Below are 16,240 nucleotides of genomic sequence, written 5' to 3' on the forward strand. Positions count from 1 at the left end.
ACTTGCCTTTTCCGAGTACTGGAATATTCTTCCCTTGATAGTCCCTCAAGGTGAGGCGGCTCTTCTGGAGTTGGCTCCTAGACAGGCTGGGCCGGATTTTCTTAAGAGTGTTCCACGAGATGATCGAGAGCGCTGACCCGGTATCGACCTCCATGAGACAAGGTTTACCTTCTAAATGAATAGAAAGTGTGATTTTATTAGGTGTCAGAAAAGTGTGATTAGCTTGGTAGCAAGTATAACAGTTTTCTACTTGCCTTGGTGGCTCTGGAGGAGAGTAAGAGGACGAAGGCCTTTGCGATGCCACGTGTGCCGCTTGGCAGCCTCTGGCGATGTGACCTTTTTTGTTGCAGTTGTTGCAGGTAGCGTTTCTGAACCTGCACGCCGTCCGGGCATGGGGACCCCCGCAGGACAGGCATAACAGGATGTGCTTTGGTGCGTTGCTGTTCCCATGCCTTGCCCCTACCTGTGATTTCCTCAAGGGTTTGAGACGATGAACTTCCGAATGTTCAATGGGGTCTTCTTCACTCACCGCTTCCTCGGAGTGAACAGTGGCAGAGCTGGTCTTGGGAGTGGTCCCTTGGATTTCAGCGGCTGACTGGGTTGCTAGTTCTGCTGCTAAGGCTTCTTCAACCGCTTGGGAGAGGTTGAGATCTTTTCTGGCCAGCAAACGCCTCTGTAGTTTTAAGTCTTTGACTCCACATACGAGTTGATCGAGTAACATGTCGTCCAGGTAATTTTTGAACTCGCAGTGGAGAGCTGCTGTCCTCAGGGCAGCCATGTATTGATTTATGGATTCCCCATCTGCTTGCTTCCTCATCCGGAAGGCAAAACGCCTCGCGATCTGCAAAGGTTTAGGGGAATAATGATTTGAAAGTGTCTCCAGCAGCTCTGGCCATGGAACGCTCTTGATTTCTCGTGGAGCAAGGAGGGCTGTTGCGGTATCGAAGACTGCAGCTCCGCAGTAGCTGAGGAAATATGACTTAATTCGGTGTTCCGCTGCGTCAGCCAGACCGATGGCATCAATATAGTGATTGAACCGGTTTCTATAAGAGTCCCACTTCTCTTCATCCGGTTTAAAGGGCGGAAATGCTGGGTTAGCGTTCATATTGGCGCCTCAGACAAGGGTAGACTGCCCTCTCTCTCTCTCTCTGGGTATACGAGGTCCAATACGTGCTCACGTGAGCGCAGGCGGCTGTGGCTGCAGCGGTTGACCTGGCTCAATGACTTCGGCTCTGTGCTAGTGAGCGTTAGAGGCTCTTGCTGTAACGCTGTGACTATCAGCAATCTTTTGAATCTCGCGCTCCCGGAAAGCGTTGGCGGATGCACTGACAGAGATTCAAATTTCGCGCTCTCTGGGCGCGTGGGCGGCTGCGGACACAGCGCCGGGCTTCGCTTGAGTTTCGAATTCAAACGACAGCAGTTTGAATTCCGCGCTCTTTTTCCGAGCGGGGCGGCTGTAGCTTCAGCGCCTGACTTCACTCTCTCTCTGTAGCTTTTTGTGCGAGCGGCTACAGACGCTTCACTTTCACTTAGCTAACTAGCGAACTGACCGAGCTCTCTGCTTCGCGGCTGCGGTTCAGTTGCCTATCGTGATTTCAGCTCAATGGAATGCTTCTGGTTAGCGATCCCATCCTCGTCGCCAGTGTTATATGTTAAAGGAATGAGAGGCTAAACCAGAGCATTCACAAGTAAAGGCTTTATTCAACTGAATAAAGGGCAGTCGCGTCTGCATACTAACAAGCAGACATGCTCAGCGAACAGCGGCTGGCTCGACCTAGCAGCCGGCTTTTATAGCCAGCTGTCGAAGGGAGCCAGCCAATGGGAGCTGTAAACGCCCCCGCAGTATGGACGGACTTGATTGGGAACTTTGGTCAGTTCCAAGGACATAACAGATACATTCAAACATCTATCTCCCATTGGCTAGCTCAGTCTGTCACATAAAATTTGCTTGCAAGCAAACTCACAAAATTATCTCACAACACACCATGTATGTAAATATTGAATTTTTTATTTAAAAAAAGAGCAACTTCTTACCCAAAATCAGGCAAAGCAGGCAGATTGAGTTGCTCACAGAATAATTCAGTGATCTATCGGCTAGCTCAGTCTCTCAAATTTGCTTGCCGTGAGTCTGCAATGAATTTGCTTGCAAGCAAACCTTCACTACTAAGGGAGGTAAGGCTGTGCTGAGCGAAGATCTAAAGACTAGCTAGAAAGCAAGAAATCCAACCATTTCCTGCTTCCTAGCTAATCTAAATCTCCTGTCACAGCAGAACAGATGATGGTCAGAAAAAGGAAAAATAGCAATTTAGCAGGCTAGTTTACCGGATAAGGAGTGAGTGGGTGGGGAAGGTTCCCACGGGCCATGTGAGCGGTGCACAGCCCTGTCTTTCTGCACAGCCTGGATTAATTACTTTGTGGAGGTGCTCTGGGAATGAAATTTCTCTGCGGCCCACCAAAATTTTCTCACATCCCACCAGTGGGCCACAGCCCACCGGTTGGCGACCACTGGACTAGATGATCTATAAGGTCCCTTCCAGCTCCGTTCATCTATTAATTTTCCCATTCCCCAGAGCAAAAGGAAGGCAAGTAATTAAAATAATCAGCATCCTTTTCTTTATTTTACTGTAGAACTGAATCTTAACCACAAAAAAATGACAATGGATAAGAAAGGAGTAGATTGCAAATCAAAGGGGAAAAAGCATTTGCAGACATTTGAATGAATGGTTTCCTTTGACCAAGATTAGTGCAAAAGATACCTTTATAAAATAACTATGTTTAAAAACAAAGCGAACTGCTATATTTACACCTTCAGGCCAACCAAACTTCATAGAGCAGTTAGGCTTATCTTACCCAGGAGTGTAATGTTCATATTATGATTAAATAAGAACATCCTAAAGGGGAAATCAGATTTTAGGTACCAAATAATGCAACAATTTGTCTTGGATGGCGTTGGCAGTCAATGGTCTTTGTAGCTAAGCACTGGCAGGTTTTCTTTTAAAGTTCCACCTATCCCCATTTCTGCTTGAGGTAACAAATTTACCTGCAGTCACTAACTGGACTATATTTAGTCCATCATAATATTTGCAAATAGGGGCTATAGTTTTTGTGCCTTATTTTGAAGCTTCCCATTGCTTCAAAATCCAACAGGGCTCCCAGTGTGCAAAGGCAGCATGACAAAATGGGGACTGTTTTGCTTTACACAGTTGAAACAGCATGGAATATGCTATTTTTGGCTTGAAATCCATATCACAATTAATGGCATCCATATAACTCACGTAGTGATGATATCTTTGCTCTCCTGGCCCTTGCTTGCAATAATGATGTTACCACCCAAAGACATTTAATCAACACCATCCCCATCATGCCAGGACATTTTGAGTTTCACTTTGTTACCTCATTTAATTCAGCAACTATTTGATCAGTTTGTGTCTGACCCATTGCTGGAAAAATGTGCAAAATACCACTTGTCCTTATCACTAGTAATATTTGATCACCTAAATTAGTCATATTTGATCTCTAATCAGTTTAAAGCAGTATTTCTCAACCTTATAAGCTTGAAGATGCATGGACTTCAACTCCCAGAATTCCCCAGCCATCCTTGGCAGTGATGGGATTCAAAATATTTTTACTACTGGTTTTGTGGGCGTGGCTTGGTGGGTGTGGCAGGGGAAGGGTACTGCAAAATCTCCAGTTAGAGGTGATATTTGCTGGTTTTCTGAACTATTCAAAATTTCCACTACCGGTTCTCCAGAACTGGTCAGAACCTGCTGAATACCACCTCTGGTCCTTGGATAATTGAAGTCCACACAACAAAACACTAAGGTTGAGAAACACTGTTTTAAAGGATCAGTTAAAAGTTCCACAATATTAATCACTGGGATCTTCTGTCATTATTGTTATTGTTGGCAGCATATCCACACTGGACAGAGAGACTGAACGATACCCAATTAGACAGTGGGGATCAACTTCGCTGGGAGTGTAGAGCTTCTGGAAAGCCAAGGCCAACTTATCGCTGGCTCAAAAATGGGAATACTGTACGGTCAGAGGTAAGTATGCTGTAGTTTTATTTGATTTCAGGTTATCTTAGAATGGGGATCTCCATAGTTGTCAACTTTAAGACTTCTGGACTTCAACTCCCACAATTCCTCATCCACAATAGATGATTGAAAAGTAGTGGGAGCTAAATCCAGAAGTCTTAAGGTTGACAAGTTTGGAGTGTCCACTTAAAATATGGTATTAAGCTCAGATGCCAGTTGAATTAGGAAGTAAAACAATGATATATTTATAGTCATTCTAAAGCAGGAAGAAGAACATTTTCCAAGTGGAGTCAATTCCAGACGTAGGTTGAGTCAGGAAAAAAATATCTGAGATGATCACACATAAAAGCTTTGATTTAAATAACATTAACATAAATTAATTATAGGGAATATGATTACTTCCTGTGTATTTAAGAATTCTTCTCATTTTTCATATTAGCATTCTAATTTGTTAGCAACTGTTGGAAGAGCTCTGATGTTTCAAGTAGTTTAGAGGCCTTAATTAAGTTTCCTTTTTTTAAAAAGACTAACAGATATTTTTGTTATGGTTTAAGTTTGTATCACCTGTTTTGAATCCATACTTCTTTTTCAGCCTTAGATATGTGACATCCTAAATCTGTATCTTTTTTCTTTCTTTCTTAAAGTGTGCGTGAAAACCCACAAGAATCTGAAGAGACACTTTTTTGATTTGTGCATTTCCTTCTTTATATTTTATTATTTTAGGTGCCCTGTGTCATAAATCTCATGATGAGAAGCAATCAAGAAAATAGCCATTCAACAACTATTTACTCCTCCTTCTTCCTTATCACCAATAAAACAGAAAAATACTAGTTACATTCAGGAGCCTTCTTATTATAAGCAAATACTCTTTTTTTTAAAAAAATCAACTTTTCTTTATCTTGAACTAATTATTTAATGTTAATATTTCCATTATATTGTAGCATCAACAGTGTCATCTTCTGTGCTCTTCACAACTCCTAATAAAATCAGTTCCTGGCCATAAGATAGTTGGTTATACTTATCTATATCGATATACTTCTGTAGTAAATGATTGCAATCCATATATAGATATCCATATCTATAAATGGATTATAATCCTTTTTTACAGAAATATTTAGTATAACCCGCAGGTATAAATATTGTTTGAAATTAATCTCTTGTATTCCTTTGCATTTTATTGCAAGGTGTTCAACGCAAGGTGTTTAAATGAACTCACTTCACGCATTCCGAAGTATCATTTTCTCGGCTTTTCAGAGGTAGCAAAATGTTTTCTGCAACCCCTTTTCATAATAATGGCATCTCAAGGATGGTTCTCTCTTCCCTCAAAACTGTGTGCCATCTTGAATGAAAAGGCATATATGTAGCACCACCTTTATTGAAGAAATTTTCTGACCAAGGCTTCCAAGACCATAATTATGCACAGGCTTATTTTAAAAACAAGTCTTGCTTTATTGCAACACTGGGCTTTTTTTAAAATTCCCAGCCAATAATGAATTTCAAACAGTCCCTCAAGATAAGCACCCACCTTTCTTTCCTGTGAAGTGCTGCCAATAACAGAAGTATCAAATAAACTAGAACAAAAACCAACCGAAGTACAAAGAGCTTCAAGAATGCATCTGAACCAAACAAAAATGACCTTGCTTCCTGCAAAGGTTTTATCATCTTTGCCTGTCCTTTATACCTTATGGGAGGGGCAATAACCTCCCAGCCTTACTCCAGAGTCACCCCTTTTGTTTCAACTGCTCTTGCCTTCTAGCAGCTCTGCACACACGCACACTGAGAACAGGCTCCCCTGGATCCTCTGCCTCGCTGCTGCCAGACTCCAAAGGCTCCAGAGGTAGCACCCCACTCCCAGATGGTCCTGGCCCCATCTCTGCATTAGACGCAGGACCCTCGAGTCCTCTCCAGACTCCCTGACTGGTCCCTGTTCTTCCCCACTGTCCAATTCCACTGCTGTCTGCACAGGCTGCCGGCGAACCACAACAAGAAAAACCATCATACCTTAAAATCCTACTGTAAATCATTTATTTTCTGGCAAGATGGAACACTACCAAGAAGTCAAAAGCTTATTTTCTTAGTTCAGATGAGTGCTCTGCTGCAAAAGAAATAAAATAAAATTTCATATTTTTATTGTCACTCGATAGGGATTCTTTGCTTATTCCAAAGCAGCGAGTTAAATCTGTTCTGGTTTTATGATACTTGCGATTCCAAAATATTATGCATCAGGTTAGCTATATATTACAGGCTGCTTGACAACATTGCTGTCTTTGCAATTCTGGACAGCAGTGAAAAATAGACACTAAATAAAAATCAAGTCCTCAGTAAACTACCATAATAGTCAATGCATGATTTGGCTACATCTACAACTACTTAAGAGAGTCCTATTCATTTTTTTTTTCAAAATTAGCGCATTGGTAGCTCTGAATAATTGCTGATAGCAATAAAGGATCAGAGCAGTGAGATTTCACCAAAGTCTCATTTATAAAGGATAATCTGAGCCAACATTAATCATATGCAGTTTTAAGCATCCAAAACATTTTAAAATTGTCACAAAGAAAAAAAAAGATAAAGCAATGGAGGAACTGTCAACATGGCAGTCAGTAAGCTCCTTTAATGCATGTTAAGCACAGAAATATGTCGTTCCCTCTACTGCCATCATTACTTGAGCTAAAGCTGAGAAACCAGTAAATTTTCCTGATTTTCTTTGCTTTTGTAGAATTATGTTTCTATTCCATTGCAGAGCAGGATTGAGATGGTTAATGGTGTACTGATGATCCACAGTGTTAATCAGTCAGATGCTGGAATGTATCAGTGCGTAGCAGAAAACAAGCATGGAGCCATCTATGCCAGTGCTGAACTGAAGATTTTAGGTCTGTATTCAAGGCTGTTATTCTTTTTTTCCATTCATTTGCTAAGAATACAGTGTGGAACAGAAATAAATATAAATTCAAGGGTTGCTCTGAGTAGAGCAGCCAATAAATTTGATTTAAAGATAAATACATTTTAATGAAATGAAAGTACAAAGTAGCTAGCTGTAATGAAAAAATAAGAGCTATCTTGTTGTCCTTATCTCAACAAATCCAATAAATATTGCAGACTTTCATCAATCAAAACTGTTCAATAGAGCTAAGATTTATAAAGATTGAGATATACAATATATGGAATTAAACAAACCATTCTCACCAATATATAAAAATTATGTATTAAACTGCAAGCGTGTTTAGGTTTTCAGAAGTGTGCAAGCTATAAAATATGTCCATTGGAATAGATGTTATTAGATCCTTTCATCCTGTCATTCTTGACCAATCTTTCATTTCTTTCTTTGTCTCATAAATAATATAGTTATAGTATGAAAGAATATTTAATGGGTAAGATAAGGTTGGTAAGATTAATGGGTCTCACCCCATCCTCATATATTACATACAGTACTTTGTAACAGCTGTATGATTTTACATTATAAAGACATTTCATAAGGGAGAGTCAACCAACCAACCAATAAAGGTGATGTGCCAACTGTGAAAATATTTCTTGATGTAATGGGTTTGGATGGTTCCATTGACATTGATTTCTTTTCTCAATAGCTTCTGCTCCAACTTTTCCCCTGAGTCAACTGAAGAAGACCATTATTATTACCAAAGGCCAAGAAGTCACTGTGGACTGCAAACCACAAGCTTCTCCCAAACCAACCATTGGGTGGAAGAAAGGAGAAAAAAATGTGCGAGAAAATAAAAGGTCAGATGTCCATTCATCCATGTTTACCTTTGACTTCCATCAGTGTTTGCAAAACAAAGATAAAGCACAAGAATATTCAGTCAGCTAGTTTTGGCTATTAGATATTTTAACATTATATATGAAAATGGTCTCATCATTTTGATAATGAAATTTCATCTATATTGTTCATGACTGGCAACATTTTTTATTTAGAAAAAAGGCATGAATTTTCTCAAGGGACCTTCTCAAGGGAAGAAGATTCTTTGGAATTTTTTCAAAATTTCAAATGATCAATTCTAAACAATCAACACTGACATTTAATTCCAGCAAATATTGACAGTAAGGTCCAATTTGGACTGGTCATTGGGACCAGAGGTTTAGTCTTTTAAGTTTTTGGGCTCGTGCAGGAGCCCATTCTCAGGGAACTTTTCTCTACTGGAATGTGTGCTTTTCTACGAGTCATAATTATGTGGTGCCTGGTTGGATGTGGCTTCCTATCGGTTGATTGCTGTGTTAATGGCCAGCTATTGGCTGTTATTTCCTTGTGCTGCCAAGTCCTCGGCTCCTAAGTTCCTGATAATCTAGTGGTAATTCAGCACTCTTACTGACTGACAAGAAGCCTGTTTCCCAGGCTTCAATCATTTCCTGGGCTATCTTTGTACCTGCTTGACCAACAATCTTAGTAGCTGCGAACTTGAAAATATGTCTTTGTTCGTTGCAATATTGACAGCAGTCATTATTTCTGGGCTTGTGCATTAGGTCCTAAGCAGGTTTTGGGATCTATTCATTCACTCCCTTCCCCTTTCTCCTACATTTTTTAATCTTCCCACATCATATTATGTTGCTACTTGTCTCCATAGTTTTTAATCAATCTCTTTTTTTTACCCAGAATAGCTCCCTAGCATTTTCAAATTGTCTGTTAAGATCAAGAAAAAGAAAAGAAAAAAAGAAAAGAAAAAAAATGCAAAAAGTGATACTCATAATTAATTCTTTTTAATCAGCAAATCCATAAATCACTACTTCATTCTTTTCCCATTTTCAGCAAAAAAAATCCATAAAAGGTGTGCAGTCTTTTGTAAAAAAAATACTTGATGTATTATCCTTCATCAAACACACCAATTTTGCCATTTCTGCAAATTCTACTATCTTACTATCTACTCTTCCATTGTGGGTAGTTCAGTATTTTTCTATCTCCGTGCATATGATACTCTCTCTCCTCCTTGTCTAGCTTGTTGATCTACACCTTTTTATCCCTTCTACACTGCCCTTCTGTAATGTATTTCTGGATGACCTTGAGGGATAAGGGGAAAAGATGCTACCTAGGAAACCATCAGACAAGAGAAAGAGGAGCCCCCAGTAGCTTAATGGTCAGAGAAAGAAATTTAGGAAGGACCCACAGTAATGGGTCTAGCGGTTAAAGGTGGTAATAGAGAGTTAGTACTTTTAGACTTGCAAGTTTCCATCACTCTGCTAAACACCTAATTCCCACAGTACTGTCTTATGCCTTAGTATATTGACCCATGTAGTAGTCTTGTTCTCTTCTCTTCTATTACCTCCTGTTGGTATCTTATGATTTATAACTTAGTTGTTTGTATCTTATGATTTTTATGATTGTGTTTTATGCTTTATGACTATATTACTTGATGGTTTGTATATACATTGAGAACTTACGCACCAGGATAAAATGCCTTATGTGTCCAATCACACTTGGCCAATAAGGAATAGTCTATTGTATTCTATATTCTATTTCATTAATATAGCCTTGCAATAAATTAGAATTAGTTCACCTTGTTTCCTGTCCAGTTTACCTATAAGAACTGACACCTTAAATGTATTTATCTATCTATCCATCATCTGTCTGTCTGTCTGCCTGCCTGTCTGTCTGTCTATCTATCTATCTATCTATCTATCTATCTATCTATCTATCTATCTATCATCTGTCTCTCTCTCTCTCCCTCTGTCTCTCTCTCTGTGTCTTTTTTTTTTTTTGTTCCACTCATCTCCCTTATATGGCAATGAGCAATTTACAGATTATGGTATGTTATGGATATATTCCAGATTTCTAGACTTTAACTCTTAATTTGAATAATGTTGGTGCTAGACTGGGAATTCTGAGAGATGAAATCCATACAAGTAGGTAGCGCCCAAATTTAAGAAGGTATGTTAATAAGAAAGTTGAAATTCCCTCTGAATGTTGCTACCAAATTGTGGTGTACTAAAAGGGAACATATTTTAAGATATGCTTGGAGTAATTGTATTGATTTAATGTTAATTACTATTAGAGCTTTAATTTTTGTTCCAAGAAAATGTATTTTTGCTACTGTGGCCCTGTGAATTCCATTTTGCCATGAGAAAGGTTGCTTATTTTTTATACATATAGAAAAGAATTGCAGCATGTGCGTATATAGAAATGGAAAATCATACCTGTACACAAGTCCTATTTCTTTTACGAGCCATTTCAGTTTGAAGTGGTCATATTATCTATGCTACCTACCTTCTGCTGCACCTGAAGCTTAACTACATATGATCTATAAGTGTGTAAATAAAAAAATAAGAGAGAGCTCTAGCTGAAATTAAATAATTTGAAATGAAAAACAGACCAATGTTGATTTTGATATCTTGCTGTGGATTAGCAGAAACTCTACACTAACTTATCTAAACTTGATAGAACTATTTTTTAAAGATCTAGATTTAGGCAATAGGTCTACTTGCTCTGTAAATTGAATATAGAGTTTAAACCAATGAAGAGATTCTTTTCTCTCTCTCTGCTAACCTACAACTTTCATGCATGCCCAAATGTCTTCTCATTACTGAGCTTTCACACCAGCTCATTACTATCATTACATGACCATTAATTATATTTAAAATAAAATGATCCCAAATGAGTTTAGCAAAGGAAAATCTTATTAAGATTCTATTATTACTTACTTTGCTCTGCAGAGGAAGAAAATAAACAGTGGGGTTAATTATCTGCTTTTAGCTAACAAAAACCTAATATTAGAAAGTCAGTGTCTTTTGGAAAAATGTAATGGGTTTGCTTTGGTTTATTAGTCTTTTCTGAAAATAAATGGCAATATCAAACCAAAACTCTTTGCATTTCAGGATGTGTGCTTCAATTTTATGGTGGATGATTACAAGCTGATTGCTAATCCTCAAACATTTAACTAAACTATATCAGCACCCAACAAATTCCCCCTTTTAATGATTTCCAATCCAATAAATTCACAAAAAATGTTAAAAACTAATCCAAGTAATGCTCTGTAACAAGGATGACCATTGTATTTAAGACTAGAAGTTTGCCGTCTAAAGGGCTATGGGAAATTGGAATGATATGAACATTTTGGTTCCTAGCTCTCTTGTTTTAGAGTAAAGTAGAAAAGCAACACAAATCATATCCCCAATTTTCACACTTTCAGCCTGTTAGGAGCAGGTTTTTAAAAGCAACAGAAGTCCCTCATATCCACTCCCACTCATGATTTTGAAGAAAGGAAAATAACAGAGAAATAACAGAGAAAGAAAGTAGAAACGTGTTCTTCTGGTTTTGTGTCTTTTAATTGCCTCTTTGCCACTCTATTACCCATGACTCAATCTCCATTGAAAAGGGACTGCCTAATTTTTTCTCAGAATTGGTGCGGATAGAAAAATCTTTGCGCAATAGTTTTGTTTTAGTTTAGGTCCCCTGGACAATCACTATTGGCTTTATTTCTCCACAGTAGAAGCTACTAACTATCTGAAATATGTTACTTAAACTTCTGGGAACACATGACCATCTGAGTCTGCTGATGCCCAAGAGATGGTTTACAGATTCTAATGTAAGAGAGAAGGCAATTTGAGGAGGACATTTGATGGAAAATAAAGAAGAGAGTACTCAATAATAAGATGTATTGAGAATTGTGCAGTTGCTACCGTTTAATTTTTTTTCCTTCTCACATCAATCACAGTTTAATTGAGCTCTTTTAGTTTATAATGGAAATTAGAGATCTGGGTATCAATGAGAGACAGGAAACCGTGGCAACTTTGACATTGCCATAAAAATAAATTCCACAATAATTTATTTCTTTCGGTTAGATGCGAGTTATTAATTAGCCCTAATACTCTGGCTGCAGCATTGATTCTGAATCAGCTTGGGGAGCTGAAAACTATTTTAATCAAAATGTTACAGCTTTAATTTGAGCATCCCTTCTTGTGTTTTAGATCTTCATGCTAACGTAAGAAGCGTGTGTGCGCAATACTAATGAACAAGCATAGTCGGTTATGAGAAAGAGACATGAGGCCAAAAGTTGGAAGTTTCTGGAGAACAGTGGTGGGATTCAAAAAAATTTACTACCGGTTCTATGGGCGTAGCTTGGTGGGCATGGTGTGGCTTAGTGGGCATGGCTTGGTGGGCATAGCAGGGAAAGGATATTGCAAAATCCCATTCCCTCCCCACCCTACTAACCTGCTTTCCAGCTCCATTCTCCTGTGCAGGTCAACAAAAGAAGAGCCAGCCAATCAGCTGGGACTCAGGAGGCAGAGAATAGATGGGGGCAGGGCCAGTCAGAGGTGGTATTTGCCGGTTTTCAGAACTACTCAAAATTTCCGCTACTGGTTCTCCAAACTACTCAAAATTTCCGCTAGCAGGTCTTCAGAACTGGTCAGAACCTGCTGAATACCACCTCAGCTGGAGAGGTGTGGCGGTTGCCATAAAAGCAAACTAATATCAGTTGAGGGTGAAAGCAGCGGTCTGCATATTATGATAGCTCCTTTTGATTTTTGTATGAAGATTTCCTGAGTGACAAGGATGAATTAAAAGCTGTTCTTTCAGTGTTACCGTAACACCCTAAAAAGACTTCAAGCCATACAGTTTCATGATTCTATTAATACTTTGCTGCCTCCAGTTCTGATAATTTGCTGCAATTCAGATCAGCATCGGTTTTGGTGGGGTGGTACAGACAACAGAGAAAAAATTGACAGTGATGATTAATTGATTGATTGATTTTACATATTGATTTATATTTGTCAGGGTCACCCACTCTGGTAGACAAAAATGGCAGCTTTTTTTTTACTAGCAATGCTAAAGATTAGTTATGGCTGTACAGCAAATAATGTTATTAGTTTTACAGACAGTCCTCAACTTACTATCGGTTGCTAAACAACCAGTCGAAATTCCAATGGGCCTCTAAAGCACTTCTGGCCATCATATAAAATCCCATGCCATCTCTCCTTGCAGTCATGTGTCAACTTGGAAACTGGCTCACTTTCTCGACCAATTGCATGATTATGTGACTGCGGTATGCAATGATTTTTCCAGTTTCCAGGAAAAAAAAATCAAATTCAGAAGAATGGGTTCACACTTAAATGACTGACTGACCATCATGAAAAATCTAGGTGAGAGTATTGTAGAGGAGGGGCGGGGAGGGGTGGAGAGGGGAGGAAAGGATTATAAGACTATCTTATAATGAGGTGCTACAAAAAACCTAAATATTACATATATTTGCACTATATTATATTACATCACAATTGTGGAATTCTTGGTGTTCTAAACTAGGTTGTTTGCCTACAGATGTTTTATTACTTAATTAGATAATATCAGCATCAATTCAATCTGAGCTTCCAATAGTCTCTTCTATTACATGACGTCACTCAGAGAAGACCTTCTGAAACTTTCAGGAGCTCGTAGACTAAACATTCCTCAGCAAGGAAACCATCGACAAGGTAATGATGGTTTCCACAGCATAGAAATCAAAGAGCCTTTTCATACTACATACCAATTACTCAGCAGCAAAAGCTTTGTATTATCTCCTCCCTGCATAACCAATTACACTTGTACAATTCTTAGCACTCTGGGATTTAGTCAGAAGAGTGAGAATTGCTTCTTTATAATATTATGTTTACGCAATGAAAATTCTTTCATTAACTGTATTTAGAAAATTATTTCTGACAGAACAAATGGTCCCATGCTAAGAAAGAAGTGATTTTTAATAAATAGGAATTCATCTTCAGCAGCGGCTGCTAGGGGTTTACTAATTTTCTCTCTGTGTCCAAGATAACTTATTGCAGAGTAGAGGTTCTGTTTTGTCTGTGCCTTCAGCAATATACATTTATCCAGGCACCATGCAAAACTAAGACTTGATATGGGAAGGAAAGTTATATCAGTGATAGCAGGTATGACTGAAGTTCAGACTTTCTAATAAAATGTGGAGACAGAAATCTCTTGGAATGTCGTATTTATATAACACCAAGATTTCAAATAGTATTTTGATCAAAACCAGATAGCATTTGATTCTCTTTGTATAGTAAAGAAAGCTAATGGTTCTCCTTTATGTCTGACTTGAGGGAGCAGTGCTTGTCTCTGTTTCCTAGCCAAGAGAGCCAATATTGTGCAAAAATATTTCTGTGGCCACGTGGCCAACATGACTATATGCCAACATGCAGGGAACAATGTCACCTTCCTACCAAAGTGTGACAGTGTATGATAGTGCACTAAAAATGATGAAAGCAATGAAATTAGTTCATAGGGAAATTTGTTCCAATATTCTGATATCCGCTGCCACAGAGAGGAGGGGGTCAAACTATTTTCCAAAGCACCTGAAGGCCAGACAAGGAATAATGGATGAAAACTGATCAAGGAGAGATTCAACCTAGAAATAAAGAGAACTTTTCCGACAGTGAAACAATCAACTACTGGAAACAGCTTGCTTTCAGAAATTGTGGGAAGCTTTCAAGAAGAGACTGGGCTGCCATCTGTCAGAAATGGTATAGGGTCTTCTTCTTGGGCAGGGGATCAAACTAGATGACCTACAAGGTTCCTTCTAACCAGTGGTGGGATTCAAAAAAATATACTACCAGTTCTGTTATTATGGCTTGGTGGGCGTGGCTTGGCTTGGTGGGCGTGGCAGGGAAAGGATATTGTAAAATCTCCATTCTTTCCCCACTCCACTAACCTGCTTTCCAGCTGAGTTCTCCTGTACAGGGCAACAAAAGAAGACCAAGCTGATCAGCTGGGACTTGGGGGGCAGAGAATAGATGGGGGCAGGGCCAGTCAGAGGTGGTATTTGCCAATTCTCCGAACTACTCAAAATTTCCGCTGCTGGTTCTCCAGAATGGGTCAGAACCTGCTGAATACCCCTTCTGCTTCTAACTCTGTTATTCTATTCCATAAGCTGATAAAATGGCAGTAATAATACTGAAAATAGGGACATTCTCTGGAAGTTGGATGTGGAGCTGGTGTTTTACATTTAACTAAGGGCCAAGGGTAACTCTGACATTATCTATATTTATTGATGCATATTCCAATACAGTAGATAGACAGCTGTGACTTATGGTAGTTGTAGTTACAACTCATCTAATGAGCACTAAGTCAAAAAAAGACCAATCAACAGTTTCTTTCTGTGCAGGATTAGGGGAAAAAAAGATTAACTTATCATCACTTGATTCAAAGGAGCATTTTTAAAACCTAATTCTACACATGCATTCTTTTTTTTCCAAAAGAGAACAAAAACAAGACAATTCATTGTGTTAACCATGTCATTTTAAAACAGCATCTGTTGACATAATTCATATATCCCAATCTAGATTTTTAATTCCCCACAGTTCACAAGAAAATGACGTGGGTTTATTTTAAATGGCAATTGAAATGGCTTCTAATATAATTGTATATCTTTCAGTGAATTTGATTGCCTGGGGACATCTTCATAGATTGTGATTTATGAACAGGGAAGGACTCAAGAGAACTACTTACTAATTTTGATGGATTTTACACATGCCATTTTAACTGGCAATACTCATAAAAAAAATAAGAATACTTCTTAGACTTCTTATAACAATGAATTGGATTTCATTATAAAGGCTTAGTGTCTTTTAACATAAGGTGCAAGGTAAATAGATGCAGTTCTACCAGGACATCTACCTTAAAATAAATATGTCAATTTATTGGTAGTGTGATAGTTCTCAGAATAGTCGTTTCTGTTGCATATATGCTGTTCACTCCCACAGGTTCTACGCAGCTAGCAGTACAAAACATATTTTAAAAAACCAAATACATAAAAGTATTACTAAATAAATGCCAACCAATGTAAATACTGTATAGCTACAATGCTGCTTTCCATCCAAACAGCCTCCTCTTAATTAAGGCATAATGGGTAGGTCTTTGAGGTTCCTGAAGCTTAAGAGGTATGAGATGATTGTATTTCCACTGGCATAAAGGATGGTATCATCATCAAGAATACTCTCCCAATCAGGTGACAATCCTGTAGGTGCAGGATCTGGAGTAAGTTTACTTTATTTGATCTAGTTGGGCAGCTTGACAATATCGGAGATGTTGATCCCTCACTTAACAAGATAGGGCTTTAAAGATTATTAGCATCTTGAATCACATCTGGAAGTCAACTGATAACCAATGTAATTCCCAAAGCGATGGGGTCAGTAGGTATTTTGAGCCAGGGTAGCATACTGGTTAGAAGGCACAAGCTAATTGCCAAGTGCTAGGAATAGAATAGAATAGAATAGAATAG

General features: G+C 38.6%; 1 protein-coding gene across 1 annotated transcript in view; it reads left to right on the forward strand.

The window, feature by feature from the left end:
* CNTN5 (contactin 5) overlaps positions 1-16,240 on the forward strand; it is a 750,248-nt gene that overhangs the window by 605,061 nt on the left and 128,947 nt on the right. The window contains exons 12-14 of the mRNA XM_087937063.1: positions 3,910-4,046; positions 6,778-6,907; positions 7,619-7,769. Of these exons, the coding sequence (XP_087793189.1) occupies positions 3,910-4,046; positions 6,778-6,907; positions 7,619-7,769 (418 nt within the window). The remainder of the gene's footprint in view (positions 1-3,909; positions 4,047-6,777; positions 6,908-7,618; positions 7,770-16,240) is intronic.

This window comes from Pseudonaja textilis, chromosome 7, assembly GCF_049901715.1.
Source record: "Pseudonaja textilis isolate UNSWEBS1 chromosome 7, rPseTex1.2, whole genome shotgun sequence".
Taxonomy (NCBI): Eukaryota; Metazoa; Chordata; class Lepidosauria; order Squamata; family Elapidae; genus Pseudonaja; species Pseudonaja textilis.